Source organism: Mobula hypostoma, chromosome 10, assembly GCF_963921235.1.
Source record: "Mobula hypostoma chromosome 10, sMobHyp1.1, whole genome shotgun sequence".
Classification (NCBI taxonomy): domain Eukaryota; kingdom Metazoa; phylum Chordata; class Chondrichthyes; order Myliobatiformes; family Myliobatidae; genus Mobula; species Mobula hypostoma.
Genome location: NC_086106.1, coordinates 19809556 through 19829178, shown reverse-complemented (window position 1 = coordinate 19829178; position 19623 = coordinate 19809556). Strand labels below are relative to the sequence as shown.

At 43.3% G+C, this 19623-nt stretch overlaps 1 protein-coding gene across 1 annotated transcript in view; it reads right to left on the bottom strand.

Moving 5' to 3' along the window:
- Nucleotides 1-4508: 4508 nt before the first annotated feature.
- Nucleotides 4509-19623, bottom strand: part of LOC134352736 (immunoglobulin mu heavy chain-like) — a 66352-nt gene continuing 51237 nt past the window's right edge. Inside the window, exons 10-12 of the mRNA XM_063060132.1 lie at nt 13527-13829; nt 13095-13436; nt 4509-5571 (exon numbers count right to left, since the gene is read on the bottom strand). Of these exons, the coding sequence (XP_062916202.1) occupies nt 5561-5571; nt 13095-13436; nt 13527-13829 (656 nt within the window). The 3' untranslated portion in view covers nt 4509-5560. The remainder of the gene's footprint in view (nt 5572-13094; nt 13437-13526; nt 13830-19623) is intronic.

The window sequence follows — 19623 nt, the reverse complement described above, 5'->3', positions numbered from 1 at the left end:
ATGTAGCTTCTCCAGCACCTTAGCTCTTAGCCTGAATTCTCAATCCCTACATAAGGCAAATCCTGTCAAGGGCAAGTTAATCCTAGCACTCGTAAAAATGGGGTAACTGGGATTTCTGCTGCACATTCCAGTGATTTTGGGTGGCCATGTACACCTATGAATGTGTGGGGCCTTTTCTGGTTTCCCTCTGGATCATCTCTGACATAATAGGGAGACTTTCAATTTGCATTTGGGAGAATACATCAAGAGGAGTGTCCTCTTCTGTAAATTTTTCAGGGATTTCCTTTCCCAAGGGTCGACAGGCCACTCCATCAGAATTTCCATGATTAGTTGTCCTCTTGAATTCCATCTTGTAATTGTGACCTCCAAGAAACAGAGCCCATCTCTGCATTTGTGCTGCTGCTTTTAGTGGAACACCCTTCTGTGGATTGGAAATGGACACCAGTGACTGATAATCAGTAATGAGGATAAACTCTCTCCCATGTATGAAACACTTTACATCCAAAAACCAGACTCAAGGGCTCTCTGTCAATCTGTGTGTAATTTTTCTCTGCAACAGTATGGGATCGCGATGTAAAGGCTATAGAGCAGTCACTTCCATCACTCATAATATGGACACTACAGCAGATATACCATAAGGCAAGGCATCACAGGCAAGCTTCACTGGGTGATGTGGATCATGATGCTGCCGTCATCATTTCCTTTACCTTTTGGAAAGCTACTTCACACTGCTTTGCACATTGCCATTTGTTCCCAATCTGTAGTAATGTGTTCACGGGAGGAGCCCATTAGCCGGTTTTGGCAGGAACCTGTTAGAGTAATCGACAAATCCTAAAATGGACCGCAACTGTGATGTGTCCTTAGGCCTTGGGGCATCCACCACTGCTTGAATTTTCTCAGCACACTTGTGTAAGCCTTGAGCATCAATGATGTGACCACAGTAAGTTGCGTCCACATATGTTGTGTCATGCTGTGTGCCCACAACCTTTGAATCTATTTAACACTGTCTTGAGATTTTGGAGATGTTTCTTGGGATGGTGTCATCTATATCTTTCTGCCAGGGTGCAGGTGTAGGTGCTACTCCAACAATAAGCCTAATATAGCAATAAAACACTCTGGAGTCTTCTTCCATCTCCATCTGTAGGCCAGCCTCAGCTAAGTCCACTTTGCTGCAGTGTTTCTCTCCAGAAAGCTTTGCAAAGATATCCTCTATCCTGAGCATTGGGTATTAATCTACTTTCTGTACTGGGTTGATGGTGACTTTAAAATCACCACAGATCCTGACAAACCCATTCTTTGGCGACTGGGAACACTGGCATTGCCCATGGACTCCATTTAACCTTGAAAAGAATTTCTTTAACCTTCATGCTCTCTGGCTCACTGGCTACTTATTGGAGATAGTATAAGGAACTGGATGAGCTTTGTAAAACTTGGGTGTGGCACCTTCATTTAGCACTATTTTATCCTTGACCACTTCTGAGCCATCATCCAGTACCTTTCTCAATGCGCTTTCAGTTTACTCCATTGCAGGGATGTGATATGCAAATGGTTGATGCATCTCCAATCAAATTGCAGTTGTCTCAGCCAATCACAGCCCCACAACGCTGGCCCTCCTGTTATTCCCACATGCAAGCTCAATATAGCTTGATGGTTGTTGTATTTTCACTGTTACAAATGTCATTCTCACAGGAGTTATCTTTTCTCCAGTATAAGTTTTTAGAAGGATATCTGCAGGCTTCAGTTCAGTATCTTTGAAATTCTATTCAAACTCATTGAATTACAGAAACAAAGGGGCCACTGTCCAATTCCACCTTAATTCATTTGCCATTCACTTCTGGAGTAAGCCACATTATTTGTCTCTTGTTAGTTTTCATATTGTAAATCATTAGGCTACTCAGTCTGGTGTAACCTCTCATCATTATCAAATCTTTCATTGACAGCATGCAGATCAGTGCACTCTTTGAAACTGCAACGTGACTTTTTATATTTTTCACTTCCCCATGCAGTACATTTATTTTTGTTTGCCCAATATGCTTTTTGTATGTGTCCTACTTTGTTGCATTTTCTGCAAGTTTCACCTTTAAACCTGCGTTGGACTGGTGTATGTCAGCCTCCATCCCTCCCCCTCCTGTCTTCTCCTATCATTTTGGATCTCCCCCTCCCCCTCCAACTTCAAATCCCTTACTCACTCTTCCTTCAGTTAGTCCTGACGAAGGGTCTCGGCCTGAAACGTCGACTGTACCTCTTCCTAGAGATGCTGCTTGGCCTGCTGCATTCACCAGCAACTTTTATGTGTGTAGCCTCTATCACAATGGTTACACAATTTGTTCAGCCAGGCAGGTTTCTTATTAGATGTAATTTTATTCACGCTCAATTTCATTCCTAACTGCAATTCAATTTCATTGATACAGCTATTTCAACAGCTCTTTTAAATATAGGTTGTGCTTGTTAGAAGCCATTCTTGAATGTTTCTGGTAAGAGTCTACAAACTAACTGATTTCTCAGTGCATCATTAAGCTCATCACTGAACTGTCAATGCTCAAACAGTCTCTTCAGTTCAGTCCTGCACACTGGAATGGACTTTCCTTCCTCTTGATTCCACTTATGAAACCTAAAGTGTTTTGCTTCTAAATGTTCCTGCTACATTTTCACAATATCAGCAAAGCTGGCTTTGTCTGGTTTGGTTGGAGCAGTCAAACTTCTAAGTAAACTGTATGCTTTTCTACCTAATGCACTCAGCAAAACTGGCACTCACTTTTCATTGGCTATTTCATTTAACTACTGTTATATTTTGTAACTTCAGAAATTAATCACAAGAAAAACGCTAGAGTGCCAAGGATAATGGGTATTCCATTTTTATTTTAGCAAGCCACACATATGTGACATGGTGGCATGATGATGTATGTCATTCATGTACTTTTACACATAATCCGAAATGAAATATGTAAACAGTGTAGAACGCTTAATCAAACAATATATTTACAATACCACTCAAATATTACTGAAATATTAAATACACAACAGATATCCCTTTAGAACAGAGATGAGAAAGATTTTCTTTAGCCACAGGGTGGTGAGTCTGCAGAGTTCATTGCCACAGTTGGCTGTGGAGTCTGTCAATGGGTATATTTAAAGTGGAGCTTGATAGGTTCTTGATTAATAAGTGCGTCAAAGGTTGTGGAGAGTTGGCATGAGAATTGGGTTGAGAGGGATAGTAAATCAGTAATGATGGAAAGGTGGAGCAGACATGACAGGCTGAATGGCCTATTCCTGCTCCTATGTCTTATGGACATGGTTTTATGACTTCCTATCTCCACCACCCCCTACGCTACCTGGCTTCATCTGCCCATCAACACCCACCACCTCACCACCGCCCCCCCCCCCACCGTACTTAACTCCACCAAACACCTGACAGTTCCTGTCTCACTCTTCCTTTAGACAGCACAATAGGAGAGTTACCCTCGGTAATCAGATCAAATATCTTTCCATGCATTTATCAGCAAAACCCAAATGATCTGGCCATGAGCAATTTGCTATGTGGGAGTTTGCTTAGACATTATGACAGGGACTAGGAAAGACCATGGTCCAATCCATTCACCTTCTGTCACATGACACAGTGATAATGGAGTTGTTGAGCAATGATCACACTAGTTGTTGACTAATGACTAACAATCTCTGTCCATTCATCTACTGCAGATCCAGGTATAGTGTGGGAAGCAGTTGGACACTATAGATACAAAATCACCTATTTCTCCATGAGTGCTCATCACCTTCCTAGAAACAAGAATAATACAAAATAGGAACAGGCTCTTCCACAAATGACGTCTGCACTAAACATGATGCTGAATTAAGTGAAATGCTTTCTTCCTGTACATGACCCATATCACTCCATACCCTGCATATTCAAGGAACTATCTACAGCCTGTTAACGCCACTGTTGTATATGTTTCTGCCACTATCACTGGCAGCTGTTCGAGGCGCCTTCCACTCTGTTTACAAAACTTGCCATGCGTGTCTCCTTTAATGTTCTTTCCCCTCACCACAGATGCGTGCCCTCCAGTGTTTCATGGTAATACCCGGGGGAAAAAGATTCCCATTGTCCACCTTATTTACGCATTATTATTTTATAAAGTCGATGAGGACTCTTCTCAGACTTCCATCGCTCCAGCGAAAACAACCAAAGTTTGTCTGAGACCTCTCCTTATAGTTCATACCTTCCAATATCTGTATCCCTCTGCTAAGGGCCTTTCTGTTATTTGGCTACGTCGCTCTTAACTTAACCTCCCAACATACACCACATCACACTTGTTTGGCCTAAATCCTATCTGCCATTTCTATAACTGATTGATACCCTCTGACCTCTACATCCGCCAGTCTTACTATCCCACCCATCTACAGTTTCCTCCAAGCCATCATCATATGCAACAGAGTCTCCAATGCTGAGCTCTGCAGAACACAATGTTGTGGGCTGAAGGGCCTTTTCCTGTGCTGTACTGTTCTGTGTACCACTGACCTTGGACCTCCATCCAGAGGAACAACCCTTCCATCTGAGCAAGCCAAGACTAAATCTGAGCTACCAAGTTTCAAACTGTAGTTCTGAAACATTTAAGATCCTCCAGATTAGCCTATTAAGAATGATCTTGTCATATGACTAATGACCATGTAGAAAACGTTCACTGCCCTATCCTTTTCAATCACCTCCAATGCCCCCTCAACAAACTCAGTCTTGTATGTAAGGCATGATCTGGCTTGCACAAAACCGCACCTGACTGTCCCTAATCTGCACATGCTTTTCCAATGCACATGGATCCTATTTGTCAGAGTCCTCTCCAGTTGCTTCACTACCACTGATGTGAAGCTCATTGGCCTATCATTTCCAAAGTTTTCTCTCTTTTCCTTCTTGAACAAAGGAAAAACATTGGCTACTCTCTAGTCCTCTGGGACCTCACATTTTGCAAGTGAAGATCTTTGTCAAGGCCTCAAGAATCTCCTCCCTTGCTTCTTTCAATAACCCAGAATATATCCCACCAGGCAGTGAGGACTTACCCTCATTCATGCACCTAGAAAGACCAAGCACTATCCTCTTCTTGATCTCGAAATGCCCGAGCAATTAGAATACTCACACCAATATTGCAATCCTTCATGATCTTTCTCTGTCCCAAGTTATTTACTTACTGTCTCCCAAAAAAAACAGTGAGGGACACTTACAACCAAAACATTTTCACATGACGTTTATTGAAAATGGATTGATACATTGACATGTAAATAGATTTAATACTATGTGTGATCACATACAGCACTGAAAGTTATCCAGCTGCTCAGAGATTTGTGGCGAATGATGCCATTTGATTAATATGCTTTGAATTTTGTTCTCAATGAGCTGGGTCAGTTAATAATCATCAAACTAATAAAACAAATAGATGGAATCATGAAGAGGCAGACACAAGATCTAAAACAAATGGTCAGAACACGTGAAATATTGACACAGGGTGGGTTTGCTGGGAGATTTATCGATGCTTCGGAACAGATTGGTTGTGATCGATTCATATCCCACCAAATTTCAGTCTGTATCTGTGGAGAGGGAGACAGCATTAACATTTCAGGTCAAAGACCTCCCTGCACCTTTCCTCTACATATCGAATTGTAAGCAGTGGCAATATTTTGATCTTTACACGGATCATGTACTACATTTTTTCACTCCATAGAGTGTAACTAAATTCACCAGCATCTTCATCAGAATGCTGAGTGATCAGGCTGTATTTTACATACTGTCCGGCTGACTACCCCATGTAGGGGCAGAGTCAGAGAGACAGAGTGTCAGAGAGTGAGGCACACAGAGGTGAGAGAGTGAGAGAGTGAGAGAAATGCTCTGCTGCAAATTTTGTTACTAATGAAGCACAAATCAGAGGCTGGGATTCCATTCAAAGGCAAAGACCATTTCGAAGAAGAGTATCAGGTGCCTTCTGGGTTCCTGTTCAGTGAAGTGGTTTGGATTATCCTCAAGTTAGGAAGGCTATTTCAGTGATACTGTACAGTATCTCGAAGGTCAGGCTTCTGGATTAGAGCCATGCACAACGATTCAGTTTTCACCTAAATCTGGCACAATTTATAGGACAAAGTAAACATTTTCAATAATGGGATGAGTTCCAGGACCCTACCTTGGACATTCTTCACTTGCTTCTTGATACTGCTGTTGGAGGGGGGATGAATCACTGTACAGCTGAAGACTGATTCTGACTTCCAATCCTGTAAACTCACAGTCAGGAAGGGTCTGGCACTGAAAGTCCACCCATGCTCCAGAGCGGTCGGTGTAGCGCTGGTGTTAAATTCAAGCATGCTCTTTCCACTGAGGTTGGGTGAGACTACAACCAGAGGTCATGGGTTGAGGGTGAAAGGTGAAATGTTAAACAGGAACATGAGGGGAAATTTCTTCACTCAGAAGGTCATGACAGTGTGGAACAAGCTGCCAGTGCAAGTGGTGCATGTGAGCTCGATTTCAACAAGAAGTTTGGATAGGTACTTGGATAGTAGGGATATGGAGGGCTAAGGTCCTGGTGCAAGTCAATGGAAATAGGCAGATTAAATAATTTTGGCATGGACTAGATGGGCCGAAGGGCCTGTTTATATGCTGTACTTCTCTATGACTCTCTCAATTTGCTGCAAATCCCTCATATGAAAATGCTCTCTCCCTCTGCCTTTCAACACAATCCCAGCCTCCGATCAGTGTCTCCGTTGTGACTGAATTTCCAGCAGAGCAGCTCTCCCTCTGCTCCTGTGTGGGAATAGTCAGCCTGGATAATGTGTAGAAGCCTCTGGAAGGCGGCCTGAACACACAACTTTCTGACAATGCAGCTGGAAATTTCAGTTACGTGCTTTCAAAATGATTAAGATTCTTAGCAGCCACAGTGACTTGGCTGACTGCATTCAGAATAGGCTTGCCCATTGAGGACAGAAGGTAGTGATTGATAGGTCCAAATCTGGAGAAAGGTGTGTGACCAGTGGTGCTCAGCAGAGGAATGTAATGGGAAAGTCTGCAGTTTGTGCTACATGTAACCTGAAAGAAAATGTGGATGGCTTGGTTAGTGAGTGTGCAGAGGATACAAAGATTGTGGCAATGAATTCCCCAGATTCAATATCTGCTTAGCTAAAGAAATTCCTCCTCATATCTGTTTTAATGGCATGCAGTTGTGACCTCTGGTCCTAAATACCACCACAATAGGACATATCATCTCCATGTCCACTTTATCTTGGCCTTTCAATAATCAATAGGGTTCAAAGAGATTTTTAAACTACAGCGAGTAAAGGCTCAGAGACATCAAACATTCCTCATAAATTAACTGCTTCATTCCCAGAATTATTCATGTGAACTTCCTCTGAACACTCCCCAATGCCAGCACATCCTTTCTTAGATAAATAGCCCAAAACTGTTCACAATGCTCCACGTGGTCAGTAAGACCAATGCCTTTCAGAGCCTCAGCTTTATAACATTATTCTTATAATGGTGACCCTATTATAGGAAGGATGTGTAGGCCTTGGCAAGGAAAGCACAGGAGCACTGTCAGGCCTGCTTTGGTTCGGTGGACTGGACTGCATTCAGGGATTCACCTTTGATTTTGGATGAGCATGCTGCAGATGTTACTGACGTCATTAAACCTGTGTGGATGAGTGTGTGCCTGCAAAAACCTGCTGTACATTCCCAAACCAAAAGCCCTCGATGAACCAGGAGGTCCATCATCTGCTAAAGGCTAGATCTGTGGCATTTAAGTCTGGTGACCTAGGTCTGTACAAAAAATCCAGATATGACTTGCAGAGGGCTATTTCTAGAGCGAGGGAACAAGTCCATTTGGAGGCGACATCCAGTGAGCGTCAACTCTGGCGGGGTTTGCAGGACATTACTTCCTACAAAGTGAAACCCAATAGCATGAATAGCAGCGATGCTTCACTACCAGATAAATTCAATGCCTTCTATGCCCACTTTGAAAGGGAGAATATACCTGTAGCTGTGAACATCCCTGTTGCACCTGGGTGACCCTGTGATCTCTGCCTCAGAGGCCGATGTTAGGCTGTCTTGAACAAGGGTGAACCCTCATAAGGTGGCAGATGCCGGATGATGCTGAGGATGTTCTACGAGTCTGTGGTGGCCAGTGCTATCATGTTTACTGTTGCGTGCTGGGGCAGCAGGCTGAGGGTAGCAGACACCAACAGAATAAACAAACTCATTCGTAAGGCCAGTGATGTTGTGGGGATGGAACTGGACTCTCTCACGGTGGTGTCTGAAAAGAAGATGTTGTCCAAGTTGCATGCCATCTTGGGCAATGTCTCCCATCCACTACCTAATGTACTGGTTGGGCACAGGAGTACATTCAGCCAGAGACTCATTCCACCGAGATGCAACACAGAGTGTCATAGGAAGTCATTCCTGCCTGTGGCCATCAAACTTTACAACTCCTCCCTTGGAGGGTCAGACACCCTGAGCCAATAGGCTGGACCTGGACTTACTTCCTGGCATAATTTACATATTACTATTTAACTATTTATGGTTTTATTACTATTTAATTATTTATGGTGCAACTGTAACAAAAACGAATTTCCCCCGGGATCAATAAAGTATGACTATGCCAATGGAGTATCTGGTAAGGCTCTGAAGACTTATGTGCCAACCAACTGATGGGAGTATTCAAGGACAATTTCAATCTCTCACTGTTATGGTCAGAAGTTCCCACCCGCTTCAAAAAGGAAAGAATTATACCAGTGCCTAAGAAGAATAGTGTGAGCATCCCTAATGACTATCGACCAGTAGCACTCACATCTACAGTAATGAAATGCTTGGAGAGTTTGGACATGGCTGGAATGAATTCCTGCCTCAGCAAGGATTTGGAGACACTAGAATTTCCCTATTGCCACATAAGGTCTGCAGGAGATGTGATCTCAATGGCTTTTCACACAGACTTAGACCACCTGATCAATACAAACACCTATGTCAGGATGCCGTTCATTAACTATAGCTCAGCGTTCCCACAGTACTGATCGATAAGCCACAGAACCTGGGCCTCTGTATCTCTGCAATTAGGTCCTTGACTTCCCAACAGGAAGACCACAATCTGTTCAGATTGATGATAATATCTCCTCCTCGCTGATGATCAATACTGGTGCACCTTAGCCCAATGCTCTACTCCATCTACAAACCATGACTGTGAGGCTAGGTATAGTTCAAATACCATCTGTAAATTTGCTGATAATACAACCATTGTTGGTAGAACCTCAGATGGAGACAAAAGGGCCTACAGGAGCAAGATATACCAACTAGTGGAGTGCTATTGCAGCAACAAACATGCTCTCAAAGTCAGCAAGACAAAAGAGCTGATTGTGGACTTCTGGAGGTGTAAGAAGAAGGAACACATACCAATCCTCATAGAGGGATTGAAAGTGGAAAGAGTGAGCAATTTCAAGTTTCTGGCTGTCAAGATCTCTGAGGATCTAACCTGGTCCCAACATATCGATGCAGCTATGAAAAAGGCAAGACAGTGACTATATTTCATTAAGAATTTGCAGAGATTTGGCATGTCAGTTAAAACACTCAAAAACTTTTATAGATGTACTATGGAGAGTATTCTGACAGGCTGCATCACTGTTTGGTATGGGGGTGCTACTGCACAGGACTGAAAGAAGCTACAGAAAGTTGTAAAAGTAGTTAGCTCCTTTATGGTACTAGCCTCTGTAGTATCCAAGACATCTTCAAGGAGCAGTGCCTCAGGAAGATAGATAGTTAGTTAGATAGATAGAAACATAGAAACATAGACAACCTACAGCAAATTACAGGCCCTTCGGTCCACAATGCTGTGCGGAACATGTCCTTACTTAGGAAATTACCTATGTTTACCCATAGCCCTCTATTTTTCTAAGCTCCGTGTACCTATCCAGGAGTCTCTTAAAAGACCCTATCGTCTCCGCCTCCACCACCACAATACTATGAAGAAGAAGAAGAAAGCCCTTAACTCTGAATGGAGTCATCGGGATGCCATCATGATGGCCTTTTATTTGCAGGCTTTCTTATTATTACGAGGCCGGGTTGCTAGCTTGACGCTCAACCCAGCGCGGATGGAAAGCGTGCAAAGGAGTCGGCTGGATTTGAACTCAGCCCTCCTTAGTCCGGCGCTGATGGCACTACGCCACTAGCCAGCTGACCCTATCTATACCTCTTCTAATTGAGTACACCTCTATCAAATCTCCTCTCAATCTTCTACATTCCAAAGAATATAGTCCTAACCTATTCAGTCTTTCTCTATACGGACTAGAAGGGCCGAGATGGCCTGTTTCCATGCTGTAATTGCTATATCTCAGGTCCTCCAGACTCAGGAACATACTTGTAAATTTTCTTTGTACTATTTCAACCTTATTTACATCTTTCCTGTAAGTAGGTGCCCAAAACTGCACACAATACTCCAAATTAGGTCTCACTAATGTCTAAGACAACTTCAACAGAACATTCAAGTTCAGGTTCAATAATCAAGTACATTTATTGTCAAAGAATTCATTATTGTACAATCTTGAGATTAGCTTTCTCACCGGTAGCGACAAAGCAAGAAACTCAAAATAACTCATTTAAAAAAAAGACCACATCTGGTGTACAAGAGAAAGAAAAAAAACACAAAACATGTAAGCAATTGAAGCAAACAACAACATTCCAAACCTAAACTGAGTCTGCAGGTATGAACCCAGGAGCAGCCTGGAGGTTGCCCAAAGCAGTTCATCATATTAGCAAGTACGGAGCACAACATCCTATCTCGTGTACTCAATACATTGATTTATGAAGTCCAATGTGCTAGCAGCTTTCATGATCCTATCTACCTGTGACACCACTTTCAATGAATTATGTATCTGTATTCCCAACCCCTTTGTTCTACCACACTCCTCAGTGCCCTAACATTCACTGTGTGAAACCTACCCTGGATGGTCCTACTGAAGTGCAAAACCTTACACTTGTCTGCGTTAAATTCCATTTCCTAATTTTCATTCAATTTTTCCAGCTGATGCAGATCCCTCTGCAAGCCATGCTAGCCTTCCTTGTTGTCCACTACACCTCCAATCTTGGTGTCAACAGAAATTTGCTGATCCAATTAACCACATTATCATCCAGATCATTGACAGAGTTAACAAACAATGGACCCAGCACCATTCCCTGTGGCGCCCTGCTAGTCACAGGTCTCCAGAGGCAACCATCTACCACCACACTCTGGCTTCTTCCACAAATCCAATTTATTGCCTCATCTTGAATGCCAAGCGAAGGAACCTTCTCGACCAGCTTCTCATGCAGTACTTTGTCAAGTGCCTTACTAAAGTGCATGTAGACAACATCCACTGCCTTGCCTTCATTGACGTTCCTAGTAACTTCCTCAATAACCTCCATAAGATCGGTTAGATGTGCCCTACACACACAAAACCATGCTGACTATCCTTAATCAGTCTATATCAACCCAAATACTCATGTATCCGGTCCCATAGGATACTTCCCATAATTTTCCCACAACTTATGTCAGACTCACCGGCTTATAATTTCCTGGTTTCTGTTTATATGACCATAAAACCATAAGATACAAGAGCAGAAGTAGGCTATTCGGCCCATTAAGTCTGCTCCGTCATTCCATTATGGGTTGATCCAGTCATCCCCACTCCCCTGCCTTCTCTCCATGCCCTTTGATGCCCTGGTTAATCAAGAACTTATTTATCTCTGCCTTAAATGCACCCAATGACTTCACCTCCACAGCCACTCGTGGGAACATATTCCACAGATTTACCACCCTCTGAATAAAGTAATTTCTCAGCATCTCTGTTCTAAATGGACGTCCTTTAATCCTGAAATCATGTCCTCTTGTCCTAGACTCCCCTACCATGGGAAATGATTTTGCCATATCTAATCTGTTCAGGCCTTTTAATATTCAGAATGTTTCTATGAGATCGCCTCTCATTCTCCTGAACGCCAGGGAATACAGCCCAAGAACTGCCAGACATTCCTCATACGGTAAGCCTTTCATTCCTGGAATCATTCTCGTGAATCTTTCTGAACCCTCCCCAATGTCAGTATATACTTTCTAAGATAAGGAGCCCAATACGGCACACAATACTCTAAGTGTGGTCTCATGCGTGCCTTATAGAGCCTGGACATCACATCCCTGCTCTTATATTCTATACCTCTAGAAATGAATGCCAACATTGCATTTGCCTTCCTCACCACCGATTCACCCTGTAGGTTAACCTTTCGGGTATCCTGCACAAGGACTGCCAAGTCCCTTTACATCTCTGCATTTTGAATTCTCTCCGCGTCTAAATGATAGCCTGCCCGTTTATTTCTTCCACCAAAGTGCATGACCATACAATTTCCAACATTGTATTTCATTGGCCACTTCTTTGCCCATTCCCCTAAACCTAAACTATCTAAGTCTCTCTGCAGGCTCTCTGTTTCCTCAACACTACCCAGTCCTCCACTATCTTGTATCATCGGCAAATTTAGCCACAAATCCATTAAACCCATAGTCCAAGTCATTGACAAACATTGTAAAAAGCAGCAGTCCCAACACCGACACCTTTGGAGCTCCACTAGTAACCGTCAGCCAGCCAGAATACGATCCCTTTATTCCCACTCACTGTTTTCTGCCGATCAGCCAATGTTCCACCCATTCCAGTAATTCCCCTGTAATTCCATTAGGTTTTATCTTGCTAAACAGCCTCATGTGTGGCACCTTGTCAAAGGCCTTCTGAAAATCCTAGCATATCACGTCTACTGCATCTCGTTTGTCTACCCTGCTTGTAATTTCCTCAAAAAATTACAGTAGGTTAGACAGGCAGGATTTTAAATTTGGGAAACCATGCTGGCTTTGGCCTGTTCTATCATTTGCCTGCAGGTACTCTGTAATGACATCCAACAACTTTCGAGCCACTAATGTCAGGCTAACAGGTCTATAGTTTCCTTTCTGCTACCTACCCCCCTTCTTAAACAGTGGACCAGGATTGACTATCCTCCAATGCTCTGGTGCCTGTCCTGTTCCTTAGGATGCTTTAAATATCTCTGCTAGAGCCCCAGAAATTTCTGCACTTGCCTTTCGTAGGGTCCGAGGGAACACCTTGGACATTCTTCACTTGCTTCTTGATACGGGTGTTGGAGGGGGGATGAATCACTGTACAGCTGAAGACTGATTCGGTCTCCCACTCCTGTAAACTCAAGGTCAGGAAGTGTCTGACACTGAAAGTGCCCCCTTGCTCCAGAGCGGTTGGTGTAGGACTGGTGCTGGAGCTGATCACAGAGCTGTCCTTCTCCCAGGTGACAGTTATATGGTCTGGGTAGAATCCTGAGACCACACACTCAAGAACGGCAGTACTGTTGGATTTGATTTCTTCCTCTGGTGGAGGCAGCAATCTGACATTAGGTCTTTTTGTTGTTCCTGGAAGAGACAAGCAGACAATAGTACTATAAAATATTTTTGCTCATTTTATCTGATGTTGACCTTTTAATTCCTGGTCATCTTGCCTACCTTTGGTACTTTTTGTCTTTGCTGACATTTGAGTGGACGTGGACAAATCCTGAATGACGCACTTGTACTCCACCCCGCTGAGCCACTCCTCTGCACTGGAATTCATTGTACTGATCACTATTTTTACGATTCCTTTACTTTCTGGTTGCTCGGAGAAAACAGCGTTTCTTGACTTCATCCCGTTCACTAACCAACTGATGTTGATTTCCTGTGGATCGGTACAGAGAACTATGCACTTCACAGTAGCTGTCTTGCTGATCCATATCTCTTCAATGTCGGGATTTTGAATAAAGACAGACAATTCTGTGGAATAGAAATGGAAACTTCAGAACGTTAGTGGAGACTTTTCTGTTGATTACATTTGGTCAGGACTGAACAGCAGTCATCATTAGAGATAGAATCACAAAAGCACCCAGATTTAAGCAGTGAGTCAGAATATATTGCAAAGTAAAATCAGAATGAGGAACCTTTCTACTGGTTTTCCAGTCCCTTTCCCATAACTGGGACAAAGAGGCTCACCGCTGGGACTGCAGAATTCTTGTGATGGTGTGATACTGCAAAACCAAACTTAGCACAGTGAGAGGGAAGCATGCAAATTACATAGGACAGAAACAATACAATACAATTATGATTGCAGACCCTTTGCATCACAACATTTCATTTGTACTGTGACCACGCCTCTCCCCATCTCTACAGCCTTCACCTCCCGCATGAACTTCAACATGTTCCCATATAAAAGTCTCTGAAATATCTCTATTTGCAACCACTGCCATCCTTGGCAACACATTCTGGCCACCACTGTGTGTGCACAAAACCTGCCCTGCCCATCTCCTTTGAATTAAATCCCCTCCCCTCCTAAATGCATGCCATCTAGCTTTAGATATTTCAACCCTGCTACAGACTGTAGACACTGGCTCTCTGCACTATATACCTCTGACAATCTTATAAAGGTCTGTCAAATCTTCTTTCAGAATCTACCACTTCAGAGAAAAGAAGCCAAGTTTGTTTGACTTCCCCTCATAGACCGAGCCCTCTAATCCAGGTAGCATCCTGATAAGCCTCTTCTGCAACCTCTCCAAAGAATCAGAATCAGGTTTATTATCAGCAGCATGTGTAGTGAAATTTGTTAGCTTAGCAACAGCAGTTCCATACAATATATATAAAAAGAAACAATTTAAAATAAATTAGTAAATCAATTGCAGTAAATATATATATATGTTCTCTCTCTCTCCCTCTCTCTCTCTCTCTCTCTCTCTCTCTATATATATATATCTGTGTGTGTGTGTGTATACTAACTAGATTAAAAGTTGTGCAAATACAAAAATAATATCTACTTTCAAAAAGTGAGGTAGTGTGCATGGGTTCAATGTCCATTTAGGAATTGTATGGCAGAGGGGAAGAAGCTGTTCCTGAATCAATGATAATGTGCCTTCAGGCTTCAGTACCTCCTTCCTGACGGTAACAATGAGAAGAGGGCATATCTTGAGTGATGGGTGTCCTTAATAATGGAGGTGGCCGTGACCTCACACATCCTAGAGAGGCCGGACCTGGCTCACCTCTGACTCCTGGTCAGATCAGTCCTTCATCCCCTGCAGTTTGCCTACCAGGAGCACACTGAAGTTGACAATGCTGTCATCTACCTGCTGAACAGTGCCTTCTCCCGTTTGGATAAGCAGGGCATGTTTGTTTGATTTCTCAAGTGCCCTCAATACCATACAGCCCTCATTGCTGGGTAAAAAGCTTCATTCAATTCAGATTGGCATTTCCATTGTATCCTGGATAATAGACTACCTGAGTGGCAGACCACAGTACGTGCAGCCTCAGAGCTGTGTGTCAGACATAGTTATAAGCAGCACTAGGGGCCCACAGGGAACTGTATTGGCTTCCTGTTTACCCTGTTTACCTTGGACATTAGATATAACACTGAGTTATGTCATCTGCCAAAATTCTCTGACTCAGCAATAGTTGGGTGTATAAAGGGATTGTGGGAGAATGAGTACAGGGCCTTGGTGGAGGACCTTGTCAAATGGTGCAAGCTGAATCATCTGCAGCTCAACATCTGTTAGCGAAAGAGATGGTGATGGACTTCAGGAGGACTAAGCCTGCACTGCTCCCTGTTACCAATGATGGTGCGGACGTGGATGTTGTGAGGATCTACAAGTACCTGAGGGTGCACCTGGATGACGGACGAGTGGAGTACCGACATAGAGGCTGTGTAGAAGAAGGGCCAGAGTCACCTCTACTTCCAGAGGAGACCAAGGTCCTTTGGAGTATGCAGGTCCCTCCTGCATGTGTTCTACCAGTTTGTTGTCACCAGTACAATCTTCTATGTGGTGGTGTACTGGGGCTATGGCATCAACAAATGTGTTGCCAACAGGCTCAGTAAACTGATTATAAAGGCTGGCTCTATTATAGGAGTCAAACTGGACACAGTGGAGGTTATGGTAGAACAAAGGACCCGACGGAAAATCCTGGCAATTCTGGATAGTGTTTCTCAACCTCTGCATGTAACCTTGACTGAACAGAGGAGCGCTTTCAGTAATAGACTAAGACAACAGAGCTGCTCCAAAGAGTGCTCTATGAGGTCATTCTTGGCCTCAGCCATTAGGCAATATAATGTCAACCTATAGCCAGGGGAGTGATGACCCCCCCTCCTGTTAGACTGTTTCAGTTAAATTATATTTTTATTCTCTCCAACTTCTCTTTTAATATTTTTATATCTGTGCGCTTGTTAAGCTACTGTGACAATGTAATTTCTTTTGGGGTCAATAAAGTATCTATCTATCTATCTATCTATCATAAATGGGGAACAGATATTCTCAGAGAAGTGTACGGCAGAAATGTGGCAAATGTTCAGGGGATATTTGAGTGGAGTTCTGCGTAGGAATGTTCCAATGAGACAGGGAAAGGATAGTAGGGTACAAGAACTGTGGTGTACAAAGGCTGTTGAAAATTTGGTCCAGAAGAAAAGAAAAGCTTACAAAAGGTTCAAAGAACTAGGTAGTGATAGAGATCTAGAAGATTATAAGGCTAGCAGGAAGGAGCTTAATAATGAAACTAGGAGAGCCAGAAGGGGCCATGAGAAGGCCTTGGTGGACACGATTAAGGAAAACCCCATGGCATTCTACAAGTATGTGAAGAGCAAGAGGATAAGAAGTGAGATTATAGCACCAATCAAGTGCGACAGTGGAAACGTGCATATGGAACCGGAGGAGATAGAAGAGGTACTTAATGAATAGTTTGCTTTAGTATTCACTACGGGAAAGGATTATGGTGATTGTAGGGATGACTTACAGCCACTAAGAAGCTTGAGCATGTAGATATTATGAAAGAGGATGTGCTGGAGCTCTTGAAAGCATCAAGTTGGATAAGTCACCTGGACTGGACAAGATGTACCCCAGGCTGCTATGGGAGGTAATGTCTGAGGCTCTGGTGATGATCCTTGCATTATCAATTGAGTCAGGAGAGGTTCCAGAGGATTGGAGGGTTGTGAATGTTGTTCCCTTATTCAAGAAAGGGAGTGGAGATAGCCCAGGAAATTATAGACCAGTGAATCTTACTTCAATGGTTGGTAAGTTGATGGAAAATGATCCTGAGAGGCAGGATTGATGAACATTTGGAGAGGCATGATATTAGGAATAGTCAGTATGGCTTTTTCAAAGGCAGGTAGTGCCTTACGAGCCTAATTGAATTTTTTGAGGATGTGACTAAACATACTGATGAAGGTAGAGCAGTAGATGTAGTGTATATGGATTTCAGCAAGGCATTTGATAAGGTGCACCATGCAAGGTTTATTGGGAAAATAGGGAGGCATGGGATCCAAGGGGACATTGCTTTGTGGATTCAGAATTGGCTTGCCCGCAGAAGGCAAAGAGTGGTTGTAGATGGTTCATAGTCTGCATGGATGTCGGTGACTAGTGATGTGCCTCAGGGATTTGTTCTGGGACCCCTTTTCTTTGCAATATTTATAAATGACCTGGATAAAGAAGTGGAGGGATGGGTAAGTAAATTTGCTGATGACACAAAGGTTGGGGGTGTTGTGGATAGTGTGGAGGGCTGTCAGCGTTTACAGCGGGACATCAATAGGATGCAAAACGTGGCTGAGAAGTGGCAGATGGCGTTCAACGCAGATAAGTACAAGGTGCTTCATTTTGATAGGTCAGATATGATGGCAGAATATAGTATTAATGTTAAGACTTGGCGGTGTGGAAATCAGATGGATCTTCGGGTCCGAGTCCATAGGACACTGAAAGATACTATGCAGGTTGACTCTGTGGTTAAGGAGGCATACGGTGCATTGGCCTTCATCAACTGTGGGATTGAGTTTAGGAACCATGAGGTCATTTTGCAGCTATATAGGATCCTGGTTGGACTCTACATGGAGTACTGTGCTCAGTTCTGGTCACCTCACTACAGGAAAGATGTGGAATCCATAGAAAGGGTGCAGAGGAGATTTACAAGGATGTTGCCAGGGTTGGGGAGCATTCCTTATGAGAATAGATTGAGTGAATTTGGTCTTTTCTCCTTGGAGCGATGGAAGATGAGAGGTGACCTGACAGAGGTGTATAAGATGATGATAGGCATTGATCGTGTGGATTGTCAGAGGCTTTTTCCCAGAGCTGAAATGCCTAACATAAGAGGGAACAGATTTAAGCTACTTGAAATTAGGTACAGAGGACATGTTGGGGTAAGTTTTTTATGCTGAGAGTGATGAGTGCGTGGAATGGGCTGCCGGTTACGGTGGTGGAGTCGGAGACAATAGAGTCTTTTAGGAGACTCCTGGACAGGTAGACAGAGCTTAGAAAAATAGAGGGCTATGGTTAAGCTAAGGTAATTAAAGTAAGGCCATGTTCTGCACAGCATTGTGTGCCAAAGGGCCCGTATTGTGCTATAGGTTGTCTATGTTTCAATGTTTCTACCAATCTATCTAACTAGCTATCTTCCTGAGGCACTGCTCCTTGAAGATGTCTTGGATACTACAGAGGCTAGTACCATGATGGAGGTGACTACTTTTACAACTTTCTGTAGCTTCTTTCAGTCCTGTGCAGTAGCACCCCCATACCAAACAGTGATGTAGTCTGTCAGAATACTCTCCATGGTACATCCATCGAAGTTTTGCAGTGTTTTAACTGACAAGCCAAATCTCATCAAATTCTTAATGAAATATAGTCACTGTCTTGCCTTTTACGTAGCTTCATCAATGTGTTGGGACCAGGTTAGATCCTCAGAGATCTTGAAACCCAGCAACCTGAAATTGCTTGCTCTTTCCACTTTCAATCACCCGATGAGGATTGGTATGTTTTCCATCTTTGTACCCTTCCTGAAGTGCACAATCAGCTCTTTTGTCTCGCTGACTTTGAGAGCAAGTTTGTTGCTGCAACACCACTCTACTAGTTGGCATACCTCGCTCCTGTAGGCCCTCTTGTCTTCATCTGAGATTTTACCAACAATGGTTGTATCATCAGCAAATTTATAGATGGTATTTGAGCTATACCTAGCCTCACAGTCATGGTTGTAGAGGGAATAGAGCAATGAGCTAAGATGCACCAGTGTTGATCGTCAGCGAGGAGGAAATATTATCATCAATCTGAACAGTTTGTGGTCTTCCTGTTGGGAAGTCAAGGATCTAATTGCAGAGGGAGATACAGAGGCCTAGGTTCTGTGGCTTATCGATCCGTACTGTCGGAATGCTGAGCTATAGTCAACGAACAGCATCCTGACATAGGTGTTTGTATTGATCAGGTGGTCTCAGTCTGTGTGAAGAGCCATTGTGGTCACATCTGCTGCAGACCTTGTGTGGCAGTAGGGAAATTCCAGTGACTCCACGTCCTTGCTGAGGCGAGAATTGATTCTAGCCGTGACTAAACTCTCCAAGCATTTCATTAATGTGGATGTGAGTGCTACTGGTCGATAGTCATTAAGGCAGCTCACACTATTCTTCTTAGGCACTGGTATAATTGTTTCCTTTTTGAAGCGGGTGGGAACTTCCAACCATAGCAGTGAGAGATTGAAGTTGTCCTTGAATACTCCCGCCAGTTGTTTGGCACAAATTTTCAGAGCCTTACCAAATACTCCATTGGGGTCTGCCACCTTACGA